The sequence below is a fragment of the Mangifera indica genome, unplaced genomic scaffold, assembly GCF_011075055.1.
Source record: "Mangifera indica cultivar Alphonso unplaced genomic scaffold, CATAS_Mindica_2.1 Un_0110, whole genome shotgun sequence".
NCBI classification, from domain to species: Eukaryota; Viridiplantae; Streptophyta; class Magnoliopsida; order Sapindales; family Anacardiaceae; genus Mangifera; species Mangifera indica.
In genome coordinates this window covers 40125-64190 of record NW_025401202.1, presented here as the reverse complement: position 1 = coordinate 64190, position 24066 = coordinate 40125, and the positions used below count along the sequence as shown (strand labels likewise).

The 24066-nt window shown below is 40.3% G+C and overlaps 1 protein-coding gene across 1 annotated transcript; it reads left to right on the top strand.

The window, feature by feature from the left end:
* Positions 1 to 8438: 8438 nt before the first annotated feature.
* LOC123207835 lies at positions 8439 to 12238 on the top strand. The gene is made up of 6 exons (XM_044625320.1): positions 8439 to 9341; positions 9798 to 10285; positions 10451 to 10604; positions 10827 to 11039; positions 11265 to 11462; positions 12170 to 12238. The coding sequence occupies exons 1-6, from the start codon at positions 8439 to 8441 to the stop codon at positions 12236 to 12238; spliced, it is 2025 nt and encodes a 674-aa protein (XP_044481255.1).
* The last annotated feature ends 11828 nt before the right edge of the window (positions 12239 to 24066 follow it).

The window sequence follows — 24066 nt, the reverse complement described above, 5'->3', positions numbered from 1 at the left end:
TCTTATTGGTTGATGTAGTTGGGTTGGGTGAGGTGGAGGAGGGGGTATTTGGCTTTGTGTTGAAGTTTGGGGCTGTGATAAGGGTGCCCGACTTTGAGTGAGGGTCAAGTCTCTCATCATTTGCATCATTTGATTCATTTGGTCCTTAATGGCCTTAAGTTCTCCTTTGACCTCTTCTTTTAATGCCATGTTGGCAAATTCCCAAGGATGAGGATGAAGTTCTTTTATGGGACATTTGTGGTAGTGGCTAGTAGGCAAAGGTTAATGGTTATAAGTGTTTAAGGGTTGAGGTGAGTATTGGTAAGTGTTTAGGTTAAGGAAGCTTTGTGTTTAAGGCAAAATAAGGTTCTGTGAACAGTAAATTCCGGGAGGTGAACAGTAGCTCCGGGAGATAGAAATCACTCAACAATTCACACAAACAACCTAGGCTCTGATACCAAATGGTGCATTTCCATCAAGACAATGCAACAACACATAACCCCAATTCTGGAAATTACTGTTCATATGGCACAACATCAATTTATCTTTCAATTTTAACCAATCAAATGAACTCCAAATCATACAACTTATAGATCATTGGAAAGGGCATTCAAAGAGCTTTCTAATGATATATAATAGCAATCACAACTCATTCAACAAGGCATTCAAAACTTGTCTCAAATTTTGCTGGCAAAAACTGGAAATTGCAAAATCATACACTGTGAACAGTATCCGAGGCATACAACACACATTCAAATCTTCACACTTTGGATTTCAAGGGTAACAAGAAAATTAACCAAGGCATAGAGGAAAGTTCCACCAACCTTGGGGTCTTCCACCACCAATTCTTCCTCCAAGATGAATTGGATAAAGGAAATGAGAAAAAAAGCCAACAAGTTTTCTTCAAATTTTCATTCAAAAGCAAAACCAAAACTTTTACAAATAAAGATCCACCCCTTTATATAGGAGGCATGGATGGCAACGATACAATATTTCCCACAAAAGTCAACTAAAATGGCATGAATTAAGCTAAGCCATTCATTCTAAACCAAGCCCATACATAGTAATTAACTAAAGACAAAAGTTAGTTGTTTTTTCCTTAACTTTAGGAATGATGTTTCCTAACTAAAACAACTAAATTCTAACTTAGTTCCAATGTAACTAAAACCCAATTTTGGGCTCTTTGGGCTTCTCAAAATGATGCTTGGACGTTTGGGCCATTGATGGACTTTAAAAGTTGCACTTTTGGATCAATTGGAGCAAGCTATTCATTTGGACCTTGGGTGGATGTAATAAGACTATATCCAAAAGTGGTTTTGGGCCAAAATTGAAGGTGCAATGCTTCCTTTGGCTTGGGATTTGCTAGAACTTTATTCTTCTTGGCTTCAAAGGTTGCATGGAGACTTAAGGATGGCTTGGAACCCAAAAATGACAATGGAGCTGCGTATACATCATCCTCCCCGGGTTGAGAAGGATTTGCCCTCAAATCCTCAAGATGGCTACCTTCCACTTGCTGACCATTTATAAACAAGCTCTCTTTCTTGACTTCTTTTCCCTTAGTAGCCTTATGAACTTGTTGTGGACTAAGAGGAGTTAAAGTGATAGTCTTGCCATTGAATTTAAAGGAGTAAGTGTTCTTCTTGCCATCATGCTTCACTTCCCTATCAAATTGTCATGGTCTTCCCAACAACAAGTGACAAGCATCCATAGGAATCACATCACACAAAATCTCATCATTATAATGCTTACCAATGGAGAAGGAAATAAGCACTTGTTTGGCTACTTGGAGGTTGGTCCCATTACTCAACCATTGGATCTTGTATGGTTGAGGATGAGGTATGGTAGGTAATCCAAGTTTTTCCACTAAGGTAGATGAAGCTACATTTGCACAACTTCCACTATCTATAATTAAAGAACACACTTTATCTCCAATGGTGCACCTTGATTGGAAAATGTGGAGTCTTTGCTCTTCATGAGGAAGAGGCTTGGCATGCAATGCTCTTCTAATCACTAACATCTCTCCTTCATCAGCTCCTTGTGGAATTTCTTCTTCTTCCTTGTTGGCTTCATCACTTTCATGGCTGGAAACTTCACTTTCTTCTTCTTCTTGAAGAGACTCCTCAATTGCTTGTATCTCCATCAAGGATAAAACTCTCCTATTAGGGCATTCAGCTTGGAAGTGTCCATAGCCTTGGCATTTAAAGCACTTTTTGTTGGAGAGGTTGGTCTTCACCATATTAGGCTTGTCCTTAGTTGGTTCCACCATTTGTTCCTTGCCTTTCTCCTTGGAAGAAGAATCAACAACATTTGTGTAGGATGGGGAACCTTTATGGAAGGTAGTTCCCTTGGTAAAAGATATGCTTTTGTTAGATAATGTCCCTTTGGAGAATGACTTGGAAACCATGGGCTTCATGGCCTTCTTTTGCTTCTCCACTTTAATAGCCAACTTACACACATCTTCAAAAGTGCAATATGGTTGCAATTCTACCATATGAGCAATGTCTTCGTTTAAGCCACCAATGAATCTTGCAATGGTTTGCTCTTTCACTTCCGGCAGCTCACTCCTCATTAATAGCTTCTCAAACTCCCTTATGTAATGCTCTACTCCATCACTTCCTTGCTTAAGGGTGTGTAGCTTGAGGTAAAGATCTTGTTTATGGTTGTCCGGAAGGAATCTTCTCTTCATAAGCTTCTTTAGTTTCTCCCAAGATCTCACTCTCTCTTTACCATCCCTTTCCCTTTGCTTCTTAAGATTTTCCCACCACAAGGATGCATAATCCTTGAATTTCAAGATGGCAAGTTTACATTTCTTCTCATCCGAATAGCCTTTATATTCAAAAACTCTCTCAATAGCATGTAACCAATCAACAAAATCATCCGGACTCATGCTCCCTTCGAATTCTGGAATTTCAATCCTTAAACCCCTATCATCATCCTTTTCTCTCCTAGGTGGTCTCTCTTGTTCTTCCTCACTTGAATAATTATGAAGCATCAATTCCTCCCTATGATGTCTAGGAAGAGGAGGGGAAGGTCTAATATGTCTTATTGGTTGATGTAGTTGGGTTGGGTGAGGTGGAGGAGGGGGTATTTGGCTTTGTGTTGAAGTTTGGGGCTGTGATAAGGGTGCCCGACTTTGAGTGAGGGTCAAGTCTCTCATCATTTGCATCATTTGATTCATTTGGTCCTTAATGGCCTTAAGTTCTCCTTTGACCTCTTCTTTTAATGCCATGTTGGCAAATTCCCAAGGATGAGGAGGATGAGGATGAAGTTCTTTTATGGGACATTTGTGGTAGTGGCTAGTAGGCAAAGGTTAATGGTTATAAGTGTTTAAGGGTTGAGGTGAGTATTGGTAAGTGTTTAGGTTAAGGAAGCTTTGTGTTTAAGGCAAAATAAGGTTCTGTGAACAGTAAATTCCGGGAGGTGAACAGTAGCTCCGGGAGATAGAAATCACTCAACAATTCACACAAACAACCTAGGCTCTGATACCAAATGGTGCATTTCCATCAAGACAATGCAACAACACATAACCCCAATTCTGGAAATTACTGTTCATATGGCACAACATCAATTTATCTTTCAATTTTAACCAATCAAATGAACTCCAAATCATACAACTTATAGATCATTGGAAAGGGCATTCAAAGAGCTTTCTAATGATATATAATAGCAATCACAACTCATTCAACAAGGCATTCAAAACTTGTCTCAAATTTTGCTGGCAAAAACTGGAAATTGCAAAATCATACACTGTGAACAGTATCCGAGGCATACAACACACATTCAAATCTTCACACTTTGGATTTCAAGGGTAACAAGAAAATTAACCAAGGCATAGAGGAAAGTTCCACCAACCTTGGGGTCTTCCACCACCAATTCTTCCTCCAAGATGAATTGGATAAAGGAAATGAGAAAAAAAGCCAACAAGTTTTCTTCAAATTTTCATTCAAAAGCAAAACCAAAACTTTTACAAATAAAGATCCACCCCTTTATATAGGAGGCATGGATGGCAACGATACAGTATTTCCCACAAAAGTCAACTAAAATGGCATGAATTAAGCTAAGCCATTCATTCTAAACCAAGCCCATACATAGTAATTAACTAAAGACAAAAGTTAGTTGTTTTTTCCTTAACTTTAGGAATGATGTTTCCTAACTAAAACAACTAAATTCTAACTTAGTTCCAATGTAACTAAAACCCAATTTTGGGCTCTTTGGGCTTCTCAAAATGATGCTTGGACGTTTGGGCCATTGATGGACTTTAAAAGTTGCACTTTTGGATCAATTGGAGCAAGCTATTCATTTGGACCTTGGGTGGATGTAATAAGACTATATCCAAAAGTGGTTTTGGGCCAAAATTGAAGGTGCAATGCTTCCTTTGGCTTGGGATTTGCTAGAACTTTATTCTTCTTGGCTTCAAAGGTTGCATGGAGACTTAAGGATGGCTTGGAACCCAAAAATGACAATGGAGCTGCGTGTACATCATCCTCCCCGGGTTGAGAAGGATTTGCCCTCAAATCCTCAAGATGGCTACCTTCCACTTGCTGACCATTTATAAACAAGCTCTCTTTCTTGACTTCTTTTCCCTTAGTAGCCTTATGAACTTGTTGTGGACTAAGAGGAGTTAAAGTGATAGTCTTGCCATTGAATTTAAAGGAGTAAGTGTTCTTCTTGCCATCATGCTTCACTTCCCTATCAAATTGTCATGGTCTTCCCAACAACAAGTGACAAGCATCCATAGGAATCACATCACACAAAATCTCATCATTATAATGCTTACCAATGGAGAAGGAAATAAGCACTTGTTTGGCTACTTGGAGGTTGGTCCCATTACTCAACCATTGGATCTTGTATGGTTGAGGATGAGGTATGGTAGGTAATCCAAGTTTTTCCACTAAGGTAGATGAAGCTACATTTGCACAACTTCCACTATCTATAATTAAAGAACACACTTTATCTCCAATGGTGCACCTTGATTGGAAAATGTGGAGTCTTTGCTCTTCATGAGGAAGAGGCTTGGCATGCAATGCTCTTCTAATCACTAACATCTCTCCTTCATCAGCTCCTTGTGGAATTTCTTCTTCTTCCTTGTTGGCTTCATCACTTTCATGGCTGGAAACTTCACTTTCTTCTTCTTCTTGAAGAGACTCCTCAATTGCTTGTATCTCCATCAAGGATAAAACTCTCCTATTAGGGCATTCAGCTTGGAAGTGTCCATAGCCTTGGCATTTAAAGCACTTTTTGTTGGAGAGGTTGGTCTTCACCATATTAGGCTTGTCCTTAGTTGGTTCCACCATTTGTTCCTTGCCTTTCTCCTTGGAAGAAGAATCAACAACATTTGTGTAGGATGGGGAACCTTTATGGAAGGTAGTTCCCTTGGTAAAAGATATGCTTTTGTTAGATAATGTCCCTTTGGAGAATGACTTGGAAACCATGGGCTTCATGGCCTTCTTTTGCTTCTCCACTTTAATAGCCAACTTACACACATCTTCAAAAGTGCAATATGGTTGCAATTCTACCATATGAGCAATGTCTTCGTTTAAGCCACCAATGAATCTTGCAATGGTTTGCTCTTTCACTTCCGGCAGCTCACTCCTCATTAATAGCTTCTCAAACTCCCTTATGTAATGCTCTACTCCATCACTTCCTTGCTTAAGGGTGTGTAGCTTGAGGTAAAGATCTTGTTTATGGTTGTCCGGAAGGAATCTTCTCTTCATAAGCTTCTTTAGTTTCTCCCAAGATCTCACTCTCTCTTTACCATCCCTTTCCCTTTGCTTCTTAAGATTTTCCCACCACAAGGATGCATAATCCTTGAATTTCAAGATGGCAAGTTTACATTTCTTCTCATCCGAATAGCCTTTATATTCAAAAACTCTCTCAATAGCATGTAACCAATCAACAAAATCATCCGGACTCATGCTCCCTTCGAATTCTGGAATTTCAATCCTTAAACCCCTATCATCATCCTTTTCTCTCCTAGGTGGTCTCTCTTGTTCTTCCTCACTTGAATAATTATGAAGCATCAATTCCTCCCTATGATGTCTAGGAAGAGGAGGGGAAGGTCTAATATGTCTTATTGGTTGATGTAGTTGGGTTGGGTGAGGTGGAGGAGGGGGTATTTGGCTTCGTGTTGAAGTTTGGGGCTGTGATAAGGGTGCCCGACTTTGAGTGAGGGTCAAGTCTCTCATCATTTGCATCATTTGATTCATTTGGTCCTTAATGGCCTTAAGTTCTCCTTTGACCTCTTCTTTTAATGCCATGTTGGCAAATTCCCAAGGATGAGGAGGATGAGGATGAAGTTCTTTTATGGGACATTTGTGGTAGTGGCTAGTAGGCAAAGGTTAATGGTTATAAGTGTTTAAGGGTTCAGGTGAGTATTGGTAAGTGTTTAGGTTAAGGAAGCTTTGTGTTTAAGGCAAAATAAGGTTCTGTGGATTAAACATGCTCTCCCTTCTCTCTAAACACCACATCCCCCTCCTCCTCCCCCCCTTTAGTCTTTGAGTTCTTCATTCTTGGCTGTGTTGGTATCTCTTAGTTTTCTATCCTCCGGTCCGGTGACCAAGGTCACCGGCTCTGCTCCCTCCTCCGGTTACTGTTTTATTCTCTTTTCTTTCTTTCTTATGGCGACTGCTCTAGAGTTTTTTTATTCTTATTTTGAAGGTGCTGTTTTTAGAGCAAGTCTCTTCTAAGTTTTCCGGTTTCAATCTCACTCCTGTTTTTCGGTTTTCTGCTTTCATTTCCGGCGGTTCTTCTTTTCCGGTGTTAAGCTTAGTAGCTTGGTTGGTGGTGTTAGCTTCCCTCTCTCCTGAAATTCAAATTTTGAAACTTTGCTTGTAGTTTGCGCAACTTCCTCTTTGGTGCATACTATTTTGTTCTTTCCGTGGCAGTCTCCTCTTTTCCTTTTCAGGAAAGTTTAGTCTGCTGTGCCTATGGTCTGCTCTACTCTGTGCAGGCTGGTTCTTGCATAATTTTAGCTAGGCTCTCATCATCTTTCTTTCTTTTCCTCCCTCCCTCTTCCCTCATTCGCCAATTACCTTTTTTAGTATGGAGTCTTCTGGTCAAGAAAAGTCTACTGAAACTCCTTTGGTTTCCGTTGGTGTTAAAGATAATAAGGCTCCTTGGAGCTCCCTCTTCTCCCCAAAGGAGTCTTGTACTAAGCTGGAATATTATGAGCCTAAAGGAAGAGATGCAAAAGGGCGTGTGTGTGTTGCCCCTCCACTAGAAATTGCGGAAGAGGGTGCTACAAAATGGAGAACCTGTGCGGTGGGTTTCTTCCTTGGCAAAAGACCTCCATTCTTGACTGTTAAAAGAGCACTTGAGAAGATATGGGCATCATATGGACTAAGTGAGGTTATGACCTCTGGCCAAGGAGTTTTTATACTAAAATTTCAAGACATGGATGGAGTCTCTAGAGCGGTGGAAGTAGGACAGATTACAATTGGTGGACAGCCGTTTATAGTTCGGAAATGGACTACAAACCTTCCCATGATGATCAATGATGTCAAAAAGGTGGCTATATGGGTGAGATTGTATGGCATTCCACTTGAGTTTTGGTCTCCAAAAGGACTTAGCTACATAGCAAGTGCCATTGGGAATCCTCTTTATATGGATGCTGTTACGGAAGGAGGGACAAGATTAGAGTTTGCACGAATATGTATTGAGATCAAAGTGGATGCGGAATGCCCGGAGACTATCAACTTAACTCTTCCAAATGGTGAAAACTTGGTGATCAATGTAGAGTATAGTTGGAAACCACTAAAATGCAATGGGTGCCAATGCTTTGGACACTCCACTGCCAATTGTCATTTTGCTCCGAAACATGAAGGTAGCACATCTTCATGGAAAAACCTCAAGGTTGGGGATGGAATGATAACAACAAAGAAGCTAAATGGGAAAGACAGTAAACTAAAGGTGGCAAACGGCAATGACAAAAAGGCCAAAGGTAAAGGCGTGGAGTTTCATAATTTGGGGGGAAACACAAATAAGAACAATAGATATTCAGCATTAGCCAACCATGAGTCCAATGAGCAAATCAAAAGGAGCACAATGATGGAAGAAGAGGTCAATCCGGAGAAAACCAATGAAGAAGTCATTTCGGCAGGAAAAGAAAAGTTGTATGAAGCTAGCACTTCCAAGAGTAGTCAAGTTACAACAGCAAAAGGGATAGATATGGAGGTAGAAGGAGCTAGTACAAATGGGGGGGAGGACTTGGTAATTGAGGGCTCTCCAACAATAGTCCCATTCGGAGGAAAACTAAAGGTGGATGAGATGGATTTTAGGAAGAAGGAAATGGATGAGAAGACTAAGAACTTGGGGAAAAAATTGGCAAAGCTCAAGAAAGCTAATTCCCCTCCACTATCATCCAAATGACAAAGATAGCTTGCTGGAACATTAGGGGCCTCAATGCTCCTATCAAACAAAGGGAGGTAAGGCACTTTATCAAGCATAATAACATTGAAATAATGGCTGTGTTGGAAACTAAAGTGGGGAATGATAGATTAAGTATAGTGAATGGTAATATTTGGAGAGAGTGGGAGAATGCTAATAACAATGATAGTCACCCTAATGGGAGAATTTGGGTAGGATGGAATAAGGATACTATCAGTTTTAATGTCATTGAGAAAAATCCGCAATTCATACATGGGGAGGCTTGGTTAGTAGAGGAGAACTCTCTTATAGCCTTAACTATAGTCTATGGGTATAATCAACCTATGGAAAGGAGAAGATTATGGAAGGAAATTGATAGGCTCTCCAATGGGATGGGGAACAAACCGTGGCTAATAATGGGGGACTTTAATGCAATTAGGGGTCCAAGTGAGAAAATTGGAGGAGTATCATGGGGAGATACTTATAGTGATGACCTAAATAAGTGTTGTGAGGAAGCAAATCTAGAAGATCTTCGGTACATGGGAAACCAACTCACTTGGAGTAATTGTAGTGAGGGACATAGGAGGATAGCATGCAAGTTGGATAGAGCCCTTGTAAATGAACAATGGAAAGATGTTTTTGAGGAATCCTTTGCCATGTTTCTTAACCATTCCATCTCTGACCATTCCCCATGCATTGTGACGTGTGGAGGTGGTGTAAGGAGGAGGAGGGTCCCTTTCAAGTTCTATAACATGTGGGCAACACATGATAATTTCCTTAATATTGTGAGGGAGTCTTGGCAAGAGGATGTAGAAGGCAGCCCTATGTATAAGCTCATCAGCAAGCTCAAGAGATTAAAAAAGGTTCTTAGGAGGCTAAATAAGGAGGGGTTTTGGAGAATTTCAGAGAAGGTGGAAGAAGCAAAAGGAAGGCTGGAGGATGTTCAAAATAGACTTCAAAGCAGCCCACTAAATGAAGATTTAGCTAAGGAAGAAAAGGTTTGTTTGGAGAACTACAAAAATCTAAGTGAAGCTGAAGAATCTTTAGCTCGCCAAAAAGCTAAAGTTCATTGGCTTCAAGAAGGAGATCAATATTCCAAGTTTTTCTTCAAATGTATCAAAGCCCGTAGGAGTAGGAACTCTATCAATGGGGTGTGCCTAGATGATGGAACCTTTGTTAGTAATATGGAGGATGTTAAAGAGGAGTTTGTGAGCTATTTCAAAAAGGTCCTTAACTCCACGGTTTCATGCAATTCCAATGTAGAGGAAATTCAAAGGCTGCTTAATTTTCAAATAGAGATTCAAGAGAAAGAAAACATGATCAAGGAAGTGGGGGAAGAGGAAATCAAATCCATTATATTTGCCATGGACAACAACAAAGCTCCGGGTCCGGATGGGTATGGAGCCTTCTTCTTTAAAACCACTTGGGAGATTGTGGGGAATGATGTGATCAAGGCAGTCCAGCACTTTTTCTCTTCAGGCCATCTTCTCAAGGAGGTAAATTGCACTATCTTAGCTCTTGTCCCTAAGGTTGCTAACGCTTCAAGGTGTATGGAGTATAGGCCGATAGCTTGCTGCAATATAATCTATAAGTGCATTTCAAAGATCCTTGCAAATCGTCTCAAAGCCATACTTCCGAGTTTCATTGATAAAGCCCAAGGAGCATTTGTGGGAGGAAGGTGCATTGGAGAGAATATTATGTTGTGTCAAGACCTAATGCATAATTACCATAGAGTGAGCAAAGACAAGAAGTGTGCCATGAAGATTGACTTATTGAAGGCATATGATACGGTTCATTGGGACTTCATCCTTGCTATTCTTGAAGCAATTGGTTTTCATGGAAAATTCATTGGATGGATTAGGAGCTGCATCTCAACCCCCTCTTTTTCTTTGGGAATAAATGGTGAATTGGTGGGATTTTTCAAGAGTTCTCATGGGCTTAGGCAAGGGGACCCTTTATCCCCTTACCTCTTTGTCATGGCAATGGAGATCCTCTCACGGATGCTTGGAGAACTCAAGAACATTCCTTCTTTTGGCCATCATTGGAAATGTAAGGAAAACAACATAACTCATTTGTGCTTTGCCGATGACCTTATTTTGTTTTGTAGGGCAGATGTTGAATCGCTTACTCTCATGAAAAGTTCCCTAAAGCTTTTTCATGAATGGTCCGGTCTCCAAATGAATTGCAACAAAAGCAATATATACATCTCCGGATTACCCCAAGAGGAGAAGATCAAGCTTGCGGACTCTATCAATGTGGAGGTAGGAGAATTGCCTTTCAAGTATCTAGGAGTTCCAATAACTTCTTCAAAGCTTAAAAGAAGTGATTGCAAGATGCTCATTGATAAGATTGTGGGGAGAATTTATTCGTGGCGGAATAAGTCCTTATCTTATGCGGGGAGATTGTTACTTATCAAGGCTGTCCTATTTAGCATTCAAGTGTATTGGTCTTCTATATTTATTCTTCCTTCAAATGTACACAAGGAAATAGATGGAATATTGAGGGATTTTCTTTGGAATGGTGCTGCCATGGATGGAAGAAAAGCAAAAGTTGCTTGGGAAGAGGTTTGTGTGCCTAAAGAGGAGGGAGGTCTCGGCATTATGAGGTGCAAAGTGTGGAACAAGGCTGCCATAACAAAGAATATGTGGAAGATCCTCCTTGATAAGGGGAACTCACTATGGGTGGAATGGATTAAGGCAAACAAGCTTAGAGGAAAAAGTTTTTGGGAGATCAAACCGAATAATGAGAGCTCATGGGTTTGGAGGAAAATTTTAAAACTTAGGGAACAAATGAAAACCAAGTTCAAGAAAGTCATTGGCAATGGGGAAAACACCTTTCTTTGGCTTGATAATTGGCACCCATTTGGACCATTAATGGACAAATTTGGGAACCGGATTATCTATGATTCCGGAATTCCTAAGCATGCTTTAGTAAAAGAAGTCATTGATGAGCATGGGTGGAAATGGCCAGCAGCGAATTCTTGCCACCTCATGGAGATAAAGGGAGCTCTCCCTTGCTGCCCAATGGGAGGGGAGGATGCTCTAACATGGGCTCCTAATTCTAATGGCAAGTTCACAATCAAATCGGCATGGGAGATTATGAGGAGTAGGAAGGACAAGGTAAGTTGGCACAATATTGTATGGTTTAAAAGGCATTTCCTAAGACATTCATTCATTGTATGGTTGGGTATTAGAGGTAAACTAATGACAAGAGATAGGTTAGCAAGAATTGGCCTTATTTCCCACAATGTATGCCCATTATGTAAGGTGGATCCGGAAAGCATGGACCATCTATTTTTTAGGTGTGTTTTCAGCTCCCAAATCTGGAATGGAATGCTCAATATTTGCCATCAACAAATCATGTATAGCTCATGGACTTCAATGATCCCGGAATTAGCAAACAAATGGAAGGAAAATAGCTTCAAGAATATTGTGAGTAAGCTTTGCTTTGGGGCAGCCGTGTACTACATTTGGAAGTCTAGGAATGATACTTGCTTTGGAAGAGCCGGATTACCAAGGGAGAGAGTCCGTATGCTTATTCAAGAAGGTGTTAGAGTTAGAGCTTCATGCTTGAGAAAGGTTACCAAGTCTAGAGAAAATATGATTCTTGCAAACAATTGGGATATTCCTCATACAATCTTTGAATAGATGGGGTGGAGTTGGCTTGTAGTATGTTTTGGTTTTGAGTTGTAAGGTCTTGCTTTGTGTTTTGTAGCAATTGGTTGGTAGGTAGGTGTTTCGGCATAACCAAGGGACTTGTCTTTGGTATGCTTGTGAGTTGTGTTGCTTTGTGTTTGTGATGTATCTTTGGTTTATTTGTTCCATAGGTTGAATGGTGTGAGCGTTTGTTGTCTCGGCATAACCTAGGGGCTTGTCCAAGGTATGCTTGTGTTTAAGCTTATTCTAGGGGTTTTGTCCTAGATAGGCATTTGTACATCTTTCTTTGGTATAAAATTACTATTACTTACCAAAAAAAAAAAATAAGGTTCTGTGAACAGTAAATTCCGGGAGGTGAACAGTAGCTCCGGGAGATAGAAATCACTCAACAATTCACACAAACAACCTAGGCTCTGATACCAAATGGTGCATTTCCATCAAGACAATGCAACAACACATAACCCCAATTCTGGAAATTACTGTTCATATGGCACAACATCAATTTATCTTTCAATTTTAACCAATCAAATGAACTCCAAATCATACAACTTATAGATCATTGGAAAGGGCATTCAAAGAGCTTTCTAATGATATATAATAGCAATCACAACTCATTCAACAAGGCATTCAAAACTTGTCTCAAATTTTGCTGGCAAAAACTGGAAATTGCAAAATCATACACTGTGAACAGTATCCGAGGCATACAACACACATTCAAATCTTCACACTTTGGATTTCAAGGGTAACAAGAAAATTAACCAAGGCATAGAGGAAAGTTCCACCAACCTTGGGGTCTTCCACCACCAATTCTTCCTCCAAGATGAATTGGATAAAGGAAATGAGAAAAAAAGCCAACAAGTTTTCTTCAAATTTTCATTCAAAAGCAAAACCAAAACTTTTACAAATAAAGATCCACCCCTTTATATAGGAGGCATGGATGGCAACGATACAGTATTTCCCACAAAAGTCAACTAAAATGGCATGAATTAAGCTAAGCCATTCATTCTAAACCAAGCCCATACATAGTAATTAACTAAAGACAAAAGTTAGTTGTTTTTTCCTTAACTTTAGGAATGATGTTTCCTAACTAAAACAACTAAATTCTAACTTAGTTCCAATGTAACTAAAACCCAATTTTGGGCTCTTTGGGCTTCTCAAAATGATGCTTGGACGTTTGGGCCATTGATGGACTTTAAAAGTTGCACTTTTGGATCAATTGGAGCAAGCTATTCATTTGGACCTTGGGTGGATGTAATAAGACTATATCCAAAAGTGGTTTTGGGCCAAAATTGAAGGTGCAATGCTTCCTTTGGCTTGGGATTTGCTAGAACTTTATTCTTCTTGGCTTCAAAGGTTGCATGGAGACTTAAGGATGGCTTGGAACCCAAAAATGACAATGGAGCTGCGTGTACATCATCCTCCCCGGGTTGAGAAGGATTTGCCCTCAAATCCTCAAGATGGCTACCTTCCACTTGCTGACCATTTATAAACAAGCTCTCTTTCTTGACTTCTTTTCCCTTAGTAGCCTTATGAACTTGTTGTGGACTAAGAGGAGTTAAAGTGATAGTCTTGCCATTGAATTTAAAGGAGTAAGTGTTCTTCTTGCCATCATGCTTCACTTCCCTATCAAATTGTCATGGTCTTCCCAACAACAAGTGACAAGCATCCATAGGAATCACATCACACAAAATCTCATCATTATAATGCTTACCAATGGAGAAGGAAATAAGCACTTGTTTGGCTACTTGGAGGTTGGTCCCATTACTCAACCATTGGATCTTGTATGGTTGAGGATGAGGTATGGTAGGTAATCCAAGTTTTTCCACTAAGGTAGATGAAGCTACATTTGCACAACTTCCACTATCTATAATTAAAGAACACACTTTATCTCCAATGGTGCACCTTGATTGGAAAATGTGGAGTCTTTGCTCTTCATGAGGAAGAGGCTTGGCATGCAATGCTCTTCTAATCACTAACATCTCTCCTTCATCAGCTCCTTGTGGAATTTCTTCTTCTTCCTTGTTGGCTTCATCACTTTCATGGCTGGAAACTTCACTTTCTTCTTCTTCTTGAAGAGACTCCTCAATTGCTTGTATCTCCATCAAGGATAAAACTCTCCTATTAGGGCATTCAGCTTGGAAGTGTCCATAGCCTTGGCATTTAAAGCACTTTTTGTTGGAGAGGTTGGTCTTCACCATATTAGGCTTGTCCTTAGTTGGTTCCACCATTTGTTCCTTGCCTTTCTCCTTGGAAGAAGAATCAACAACATTTGTGTAGGATGGGGAACCTTTATGGAAGGTAGTTCCCTTGGTAAAAGATATGCTTTTGTTAGATAATGTCCCTTTGGAGAATGACTTGGAAACCATGGGCTTCATGGCCTTCTTTTGCTTCTCCACTTTAATAGCCAACTTACACACATCTTCAAAAGTGCAATATGGTTGCAATTCTACCATATGAGCAATGTCTTCGTTTAAGCCACCAATGAATCTTGCAATGGTTTGCTCTTTCACTTCCGGCAGCTCACTCCTCATTAATAGCTTCTCAAACTCCCTTATGTAATGCTCTACTCCATCACTTCCTTGCTTAAGGGTGTGTAGCTTGAGGTAAAGATCTTGTTTATGGTTGTCCGGAAGGAATCTTCTCTTCATAAGCTTCTTTAGTTTCTCCCAAGATCTCACTCTCTCTTTACCATCCCTTTCCCTTTGCTTCTTAAGATTTTCCCACCACAAGGATGCATAATCCTTGAATTTCAAGATGGCAAGTTTACATTTCTTCTCATCCGAATAGCCTTTATATTCAAAAACTCTCTCAATAGCATGTAACCAATCAACAAAATCATCCGGACTCATGCTCCCTTCGAATTCTGGAATTTCAATCCTTAAACCCCTATCATCATCCTTTTCTCTCCTAGGTGGTCTCTCTTGTTCTTCCTCACTTGAATAATTATGAAGCATCAATTCCTCCCTATGATGTCTAGGAAGAGGAGGGGAAGGTCTAATATGTCTTATTGGTTGATGTAGTTGGGTTGGGTGAGGTGGAGGAGGGGGTATTTGGCTTCGTGTTGAAGTTTGGGGCTGTGATAAGGGTGCCCGACTTTGAGTGAGGGTCAAGTCTCTCATCATTTGCATCATTTGATTCATTTGGTCCTTAATGGCCTTAAGTTCTCCTTTGACCTCTTCTTTTAATGCCATGTTGGCAAATTCCCAAGGATGAGGAGGATGAGGATGAAGTTCTTTTATGGGACATTTGTGGTAGTGGCTAGTAGGCAAAGGTTAATGGTTATAAGTGTTTAAGGGTTCAGGTGAGTATTGGTAAGTGTTTAGGTTAAGGAAGCTTTGTGTTTAAGGCAAAATAAGGTTCTGTGGATTAAACATGCTCTCCCTTCTCTCTAAACACCACATCCCCCCTCCTCCTCCCCCCCTTTAGTCTTTGAGTTCTTCATTCTTGGCTGTGTTGGTATCTCTTAGTTTTCTATCCTCCGGTCCGGTGACCAAGGTCACCGGCTCTGCTCCCTCCTCCGGTTACTGTTTTATTCTCTTTTCTTTCTTTCTTATGGCGACTGCTCTAGAGTTTTTTTATTCTTATTTTGAAGGTGCTGTTTTTAGAGCAAGTCTCTTCTAAGTTTTCCGGTTTCAATCTCACTCCTGTTTTTCGGTTTTCTGCTTTCATTTCCGGCGGTTCTTCTTTTCCGGTGTTAAGCTTAGTAGCTTGGTTGGTGGTGTTAGCTTCCCTCTCTCCTGAAATTCAAATTTTGAAACTTTGCTTGTAGTTTGCGCAACTTCCTCTTTGGTGCATACTATTTTGTTCTTTCCGTGGCAGTCTCCTCTTTTCCTTTTCAGGAAAGTTTAGTCTGCTGTGCCTATGGTCTGCTCTACTCTGTGCAGGCTGGTTCTTGCATAATTTTAGCTAGGCTCTCATCATCTTTCTTTCTTTTCCTCCCTCCCTCTTCCCTCATTCGCCAATTACCTTTTTTAGTATGGAGTCTTCTGGTCAAGAAAAGTCTACTGAAACTCCTTTGGTTTCCGTTGGTGTTAAAGATAATAAGGCTCCTTGGAGCTCCCTCTTCTCCCCAAAGGAGTCTTGTACTAAGCTGGAATATTATGAGCCTAAAGGAAGAGATGCAAAAGGGCGTGTGTGTGTTGCCCCTCCACTAGAAATTGCGGAAGAGGGTGCTACAAAATGGAGAACCTGTGCGGTGGGTTTCTTCCTTGGCAAAAGACCTCCATTCTTGACTGTTAAAAGAGCACTTGAGAAGATATGGGCATCATATGGACTAAGTGAGGTTATGACCTCTGGCCAAGGAGTTTTTATACTAAAATTTCAAGACATGGATGGAGTCTCTAGAGCGGTGGAAGTAGGACAGATTACAATTGGTGGACAGCCGTTTATAGTTCGGAAATGGACTACAAACCTTCCCATGATGATCAATGATGTCAAAAAGGTGGCTATATGGGTGAGATTGTATGGCATTCCACTTGAGTTTTGGTCTCCAAAAGGACTTAGCTACATAGCAAGTGCCATTGGGAATCCTCTTTATATGGATGCTGTTACGGAAGGAGGGACAAGATTAGAGTTTGCACGGATATGTATTGAGATCAAAGTGGATGCGGAATGCCCGGAGACTATCAACTTAACTCTTCCAAATGGTGAAAACTTGGTGATCAATGTAGAGTATAGTTGGAAACCACTAAAATGCAATGGGTGCCAATGCTTTGGACACTCCACTGCCAATTGTCATTTTGCTCCGAAACATGAAGGTAGCACATCTTCATGGAAAAACCTCAAGGTTGGGGATGGAATGATAACAACAAAGAAGCTAAATGGGAAAGACAGTAAACTAAAGGTGGCAAACGGCAATGACAAAAAGGCCAAAGGTAAAGGCGTGGAGTTTCATAATTTGGGGGGAAACACAAATAAGAACAATAGATATTCAGCATTAGCCAACCATGAGTCCAATGAGCAAATCAAAAGGAGCACAATGATGGAAGAAGAGGTCAATCCGGAGAAAACCAATGAAGAAGTCATTTCGGCAGGAAAAGAAAAGTTGTATGAAGCTAGCACTTCCAAGAGTAGTCAAGTTACAACAGCAAAAGGGATAGATATGGAGGTAGAAGGAGCTAGTACAAATGGGGGGGAGGACTTGGTAATTGAGGGCTCTCCAACAATAGTCCCATTCGGAGGAAAACTAAAGGTGGATGAGATGGATTTTAGGAAGAAGGAAATGGATGAGAAGACTAAGAACTTGGGGAAAAAATTGGCAAAGCTCAAGAAAGCTAATTCCCCTCCACTATCATCCAAATGACAAAGATAGCTTGCTGGAACATTAGGGGCCTCAATGCTCCTATCAAACAAAGGGAGGTAAGGCACTTTATCAAGCATAATAACATTGAAATAATGGCTGTGTTGGAAACTAAAGTGGGGAATGATAGATTAAGTATAGTGAATGGTAATATTTGGAGAGAGTGGGAGAATGCTAATAACAATGATAGTCACCCTAATGGGAGAATTTGGGTAGGATGGAATAAGGATACTATCAGTTTTAATGTCATTGAGAAAAATCCGCAATTCATACATGGGGAGGCTTGGTTAGTAGAGGAGAACTCTCTTATAGCCTTAACTATAGTCTATGGGTATAATCAACCTATGGAAAGGAGAAGATTATGGAAGGAAATTGATAGGCTCTCCAATGGGATGGGGAACAAACCGTGGCTAATAATGGGGGACTTTAATGCAATTAGGGGTCCAAGTGAGAAAATTGGAGGAGTATCATGGGGAGATACTTATAGTGATGACCTAAATAAGTGTTGTGAGGAAGCAAATCTAGAAGATCTTCGGTACATGGGAAACCAACTCACTTGGAGTAATTGTAGTGAGGGACATAGGAGGATAGCATGCAAGTTGGATAGAGCCCTTGTAAATGAACAATGGAAAGATGTTTTTGAGGAATCCTTTGCCATGTTTCTTAACCATTCCATCTCTGACCATTCCCCATGCATTGTGACGTGTGGAGGTGGTGTAAGGAGGAGGAGGGTCCCTTTCAAGTTCTATAACATGTGGGCAACACATGATAATTTCCTTAATATTGTGAGGGAGTCTTGGCAAGAGGATGTAGAAGGCAGCCCTATGTATAAGCTCATCAGCAAGCTCAAGAGATTAAAAAAGGTTCTTAGGAGGCTAAATAAGGAGGGGTTTTGGAGAATTTCAGAGAAGGTGGAAGAAGCAAAAGGAAGGCTGGAGGATGTTCAAAATAGACTTCAAAGCAGCCCACTAAATGAAGATTTAGCTAAGGAAGAAAAGGTTTGTTTGGAGAACTACAAAAATCTAAGTGAAGCTGAAGAATCTTTAGCTCGCCAAAAAGCTAAAGTTCATTGGCTTCAAGAAGGAGATCAATATTCCAAGTTTTTCTTCAAATGTATCAAAGCCCGTAGGAGTAGGAACTCTATCAATGGGGTGTGCCTAGATGATGGAACCTTTGTTAGTAATATGGAGGATGTTAAAGAGGAGTTTGTGAGCTATTTCAAAAAGGTCCTTAACTCCACGGTTTCATGCAATTCCAATGTAGAGGAAATTCAAAGGCTGCTTAATTTTCAAATAGAGATTCAAGAGAAAGAAAACATGATCAAGGAAGTGGGGGAAGAGGAAATCAAATCCATTATATTTGCCATGGACAACAACAAAGCTCCGGGTCCGGATGGGTATGGAGCCTTCTTCTTTAAAACCACTTGGGAGATTGTGGGGAATGATGTGATCAAGGCAGTCCAGCACTTTTTCTCTTCAGGCCATCTTCTCAAGGAGGTAAATTGCACTATCTTAGCTCTTGTCCCTAAGGTTGCTAACGCTTCAAGGTGTATGGAGTATAGGCCGATAGCTTGCTGCAATATAATCTATAAGTGCATTTCAAAGATCCTTGCAAATCGTCTCAAAGCCATACTTCCGAGTTTCATTGATAAAGCCCAAGGAGCATTTGTGGGAGGAAGGTGCATTGGAGAGAATATTATGTTGTGTCAAGACCTAATGCATAATTACCATAGAGTGAGCAAAGACAAGAAGTGTGCCATGAAGATTGACTTATTGAAGGCATATGATACGGTTCATTGGGACTTCATCCTTGCTATTCTTGAAGCAATTGGTTTTCATGGAAAATTCATTGGATGGATTAGGAGCTGCATCTCAACCCCCTCTTTTTCTTTGGGAATAAATGGTGAATTGGTGGGATTTTTCAAGAGTTCTCATGGGCTTAGGCAAGGGGACCCTTTATCCCCTTACCTCTTTGTCATGGCAATGGAGATCCTCTCACGGATGCTTGGAGAACTCAAGAACATTCCTTCTTTTGGCCATCATTGGAAATGTAAGGAAAACAACATAACTCATTTGTGCTTTGCCGATGACCTTATTTTGTTTTGTAGGGCAGATGTTGAATCGCTTACTCTCATGAAAAGTTCCCTAAAGCTTTTTCATGAATGGTCCGGTCTCCAAATGAATTGCAACAAAAGCAATATATACATCTCCGGATTACCCCAAGAGGAGAAGATCAAGCTTGCGGACTCTATCAATGTGGAGGTAGGAGAATTGCCTTTCAAGTATCTAGGAGTTCCAATAACTTCTTCAAAGCTTAAAAGAAGTGATTGCAAGATGCTCATTGATAAGATTGTGGGGAGAATTTATTCGTGGCGGAATAAGTCCTTATCTTATGCGGGGAGATTGTTACTTATCAAGGCTGTCCTATTTAGCATTCAAGTGTATTGGTCTTCTATATTTATTCTTCCTTCAAATGTACACAAGGAAATAGATGGAATATTGAGGGATTTTCTTTGGAATGGTGCTGCCATGGATGGAAGAAAAGCAAAAGTTGCTTGGGAAGAGGTTTGTGTGCCTAAAGAGGAGGGAGGTCTCGGCATTATGAGGTGCAAAGTGTGGAACAAGGCTGCCATAACAAAGAATATGTGGAAGATCCTCCTTGATAAGGGGAACTCACTATGGGTGGAATGGATTAAGGCAAACAAGCTTAGAGGAAAAAGTTTTTGGGAGATCAAACCGAATAATGAGAGCTCATGGGTTTGGAGGAAAATTTTAAAACTTAGGGAACAAATGAAAACCAAGTTCAAGAAAGTCATTGGCAATGGGGAAAACACCTTTCTTTGGCTTGATAATTGGCACCCATTTGGACCATTAATGGACAAATTTGGGAACCAGATTATCTATGATTCCGGAATTCCTAAGCATGCTTTAGTAAAAGAAGTCATTGATGAGCATGGGTGGAAATGGCCAGCAGCGAATTCTTGCCACCTCATGGAGATAAAGGGAGCTCTCCCTTGCTGCCCAATGGGAGGGGAGGATGCTCTAACATGGGCTCCTAATTCTAATGGCAAGTTCACAATCAAATCGGCATGGGAGATTATGAGGAGTAGGAAGGACAAGGTAAGTTGGCACAATATTGTATGGTTTAAAAGGCATTTCCTAAGACATTCATTCATTGTATGGTTGGGTATTAGAGGTAAACTAATGACAAGAGATAGGTTAGCAAGAATTGGCCTTATTTCCCACAATGTATGCCCATTATGTAAGGTGGATCCGGAAAGCATGGACCATCTATTTTTTAGGTGTGTTTTCAGCTCCCAAATCTGGAATGGAATGCTCAATATTTGCCATCAACAAATCATGTATAGCTCATGGACTTCAATGATCCCGGAATTAGCAAACAAATGGAAGGAAAATAGCTTCAAGAATATTGTGAGTAAGCTTTGCTTTGGGGCAGCCGTGTACTACATTTGGAAGTCTAGGAATGATACTTGCTTTGGAAGAGCCGGATTACCAAGGGAGAGAGTCCGTATGCTTATTCAAGAAGGTGTTAGAGTTAGAGCTTCATGCTTGAGAAAGGTTACCAAGTCTAGAGAAAATATGATTCTTGCAAACAATTGGGATATTCCTCATACAATCTTTGAATAGATGGGGTGGAGTTGGCTTGTAGTATGTTTTGGTTTTGAGTTGTAAGGTCTTGCTTTGTGTTTTGTAGCAATTGGTTGGTAGGTAGGTGTTTCGGCATAACCAAGGGACTTGTCTTTGGTATGCTTGTGAGTTGTGTTGCTTTGTGTTTGTGATGTATCTTTGGTTTATTTGTTCCATAGGTTGAATGGTGTGAGCGTTTGTTGTCTCGGCATAACCTAGGGGCTTGTCCAAGGTATGCTTGTGTTTAAGCTTATTCTAGGGGTTTTGTCCTAGATAGGCATTTGTACATCTTTCTTTGGTATAAAATTACTATTACTTACCAAAAAAAAAAAATAAGGTTCTGTGAACAGTAAATTCCGGGAGGTGAACAGTAGCTCCGGGAGATAGAAATCACTCAACAATTCACACAAACAACCTAGGCTCTGATACCAAATGGTGCATTTCCATCAAGACAATGCAACAACACATAACCCCAATTCTGGAAATTACTGTTCATATGGCACAACATCAATTTATCTTTCAATTTTAACCAATCAAATGAACTCCAAATCATACAACTTATAGATCATTGGAAAGGGCATTCAAAGAGCTTTCTAATGATATATAATAGCAATCACAACTCATTCAACAAGGCATTCAAAACTTGTCTCAAATTTTGCTGGCAAAAACTGGAAATTGCAAAATCATACACTGTGAACAGTATCCGAGGCATACAACACACATTCAAATCTTCACACTTTGGATTTCAAGGGTAACAAGAAAATTAACCAAGGCATAGAGGAAAGTTCCACCAACCTTGGGGTCTTCCACCACCAATTCTTCCTCCAAGATGAATTGGATAAAGGAAATGAGAAAAAAAGCCAACAAGTTTTCTTCAAATTTTCATTCAAAAGCAAAACCAAAACTTTTACAAATAAAGATCCACCCCTTTATATAGGAGGCATGGATGGCAACGATACAGTATTTCCCACAAAAGTCAACTAAAATGGCATGAATTAAGCTAAGCCATTCATTCTAAACCAAGCCCATACATAGTAATTAACTAAAGACAAAAGTTAGTTGTTTTTTCCTTAACTTTAGGAATGATGTTTCCTAACTAAAACAACTAAATTCTAACTTAGTTCCAATGTAACTAAAACCCAATTTTGGGCTCTTTGGGCTTCTCAAAATGATGCTTGGACGTTTGGGCCATTGATGGACTTTAAAAGTTGCACTTTTGGATCAATTGGAGCAAGCTATTCATTTGGACCTTGGGTGGATGTAATAAGACTATATCCAAAAGTGGTTTTGGGCCAAAATTGAAGGTGCAATGCTTCCTTTGGCTTGGGATTTGCTAGAACTTTATTCTTCTTGGCTTCAAAGGTTGCATGGAGACTTAAGGATGGCTTGGAACCCAAAAATGACAATGGAGCTGCGTGTACATCATCCTCCCCGGGTTGAGAAGGATTTGCCCTCAAATCCTCAAGATGGCTACCTTCCACTTGCTGACCATTTATAAACAAGCTCTCTTTCTTGACTTCTTTTCCCTTAGTAGCCTTATGAACTTGTTGTGGACTAAGAGGAGTTAAAGTGATAGTCTTGCCATTGAATTTAAAGGAGTAAGTGTTCTTCTTGCCATCATGCTTCACTTCCCTATCAAATTGTCATGGTCTTCCCAACAACAAGTGACAAGCATCCATAGGAATCACATCACACAAAATCTCATCATTATAATGCTTACCAATGGAGAAGGAAATAAGCACTTGTTTGGCTACTTGGAGGTTGGTCCCATTACTCAACCATTGGATCTTGTATGGTTGAGGATGAGGTATGGTAGGTAATCCAAGTTTTTCCACTAAGGTAGATGAAGCTACATTTGCACAACTTCCACTATCTATAATTAAAGAACACACTTTATCTCCAATGGTGCACCTTGATTGGAAAATGTGGAGTCTTTGCTCTTCATGAGGAAGAGGCTTGGCATGCAATGCTCTTCTAATCACTAACATCTCTCCTTCATCAGCTCCTTGTGGAATTTCTTCTTCTTCCTTGTTGGCTTCATCACTTTCATGGCTGGAAACTTCACTTTCTTCTTCTTCTTGAAGAGACTCCTCAATTGCTTGTATCTCCATCAAGGATAAAACTCTCCTATTAGGGCATTCAGCTTGGAAGTGTCCATAGCCTTGGCATTTAAAGCACTTTTTGTTGGAGAGGTTGGTCTTCACCATATTAGGCTTGTCCTTAGTTGGTTCCACCATTTGTTCCTTGCCTTTCTCCTTGGAAGAAGAATCAACAACATTTGTGTAGGATGGGGAACCTTTATGGAAGGTAGTTCCCTTGGTAAAAGATATGCTTTTGTTAGATAATGTCCCTTTGGAGAATGACTTGGAAACCATGGGCTTCATGGCCTTCTTTTGCTTCTCCACTTTAATAGCCAACTTACACACATCTTCAAAAGTGCAATATGGTTGCAATTCTACCATATGAGCAATGTCTTCGTTTAAGCCACCAATGAATCTTGCAATGGTTTGCTCTTTCACTTCCGGCAGCTCACTCCTCATTAATAGCTTCTCAAACTCCCTTATGTAATGCTCTACTCCATCACTTCCTTGCTTAAGGGTGTGTAGCTTGAGGTAAAGATCTTGTTTATGGTTGTCCGGAAGGAATCTTCTCTTCATAAGCTTCTTTAGTTTCTCCCAAGATCTCACTCTCTCTTTACCATCCCTTTCCCTTTGCTTCTTAAGATTTTCCCACCACAAGGATGCATAATCCTTGAATTTCAAGATGGCAAGTTTACATTTCTTCTCATCCGAATAGCCTTTATATTCAAAAACTCTCTCAATAGCATGTAACCAATCAACAAAATCATCCGGACTCATGCTCCCTTCGAATTCTGGAATTTCAATCCTTAAACCCCTATCATCATCCTTTTCTCTCCTAGGTGGTCTCTCTTGTTCTTCCTCACTTGAATAATTATGAAGCATCAATTCCTCCCTATGATGTCTAGGAAGAGGAGGGGAAGGTCTAATATGTCTTATTGGTTGATGTAGTTGGGTTGGGTGAGGTGGAGGAGGGGGTATTTGGCTTCGTGTTGAAGTTTGGGGCTGTGATAAGGGCGCCCGACTTTGAGTGAGGGTCAAGT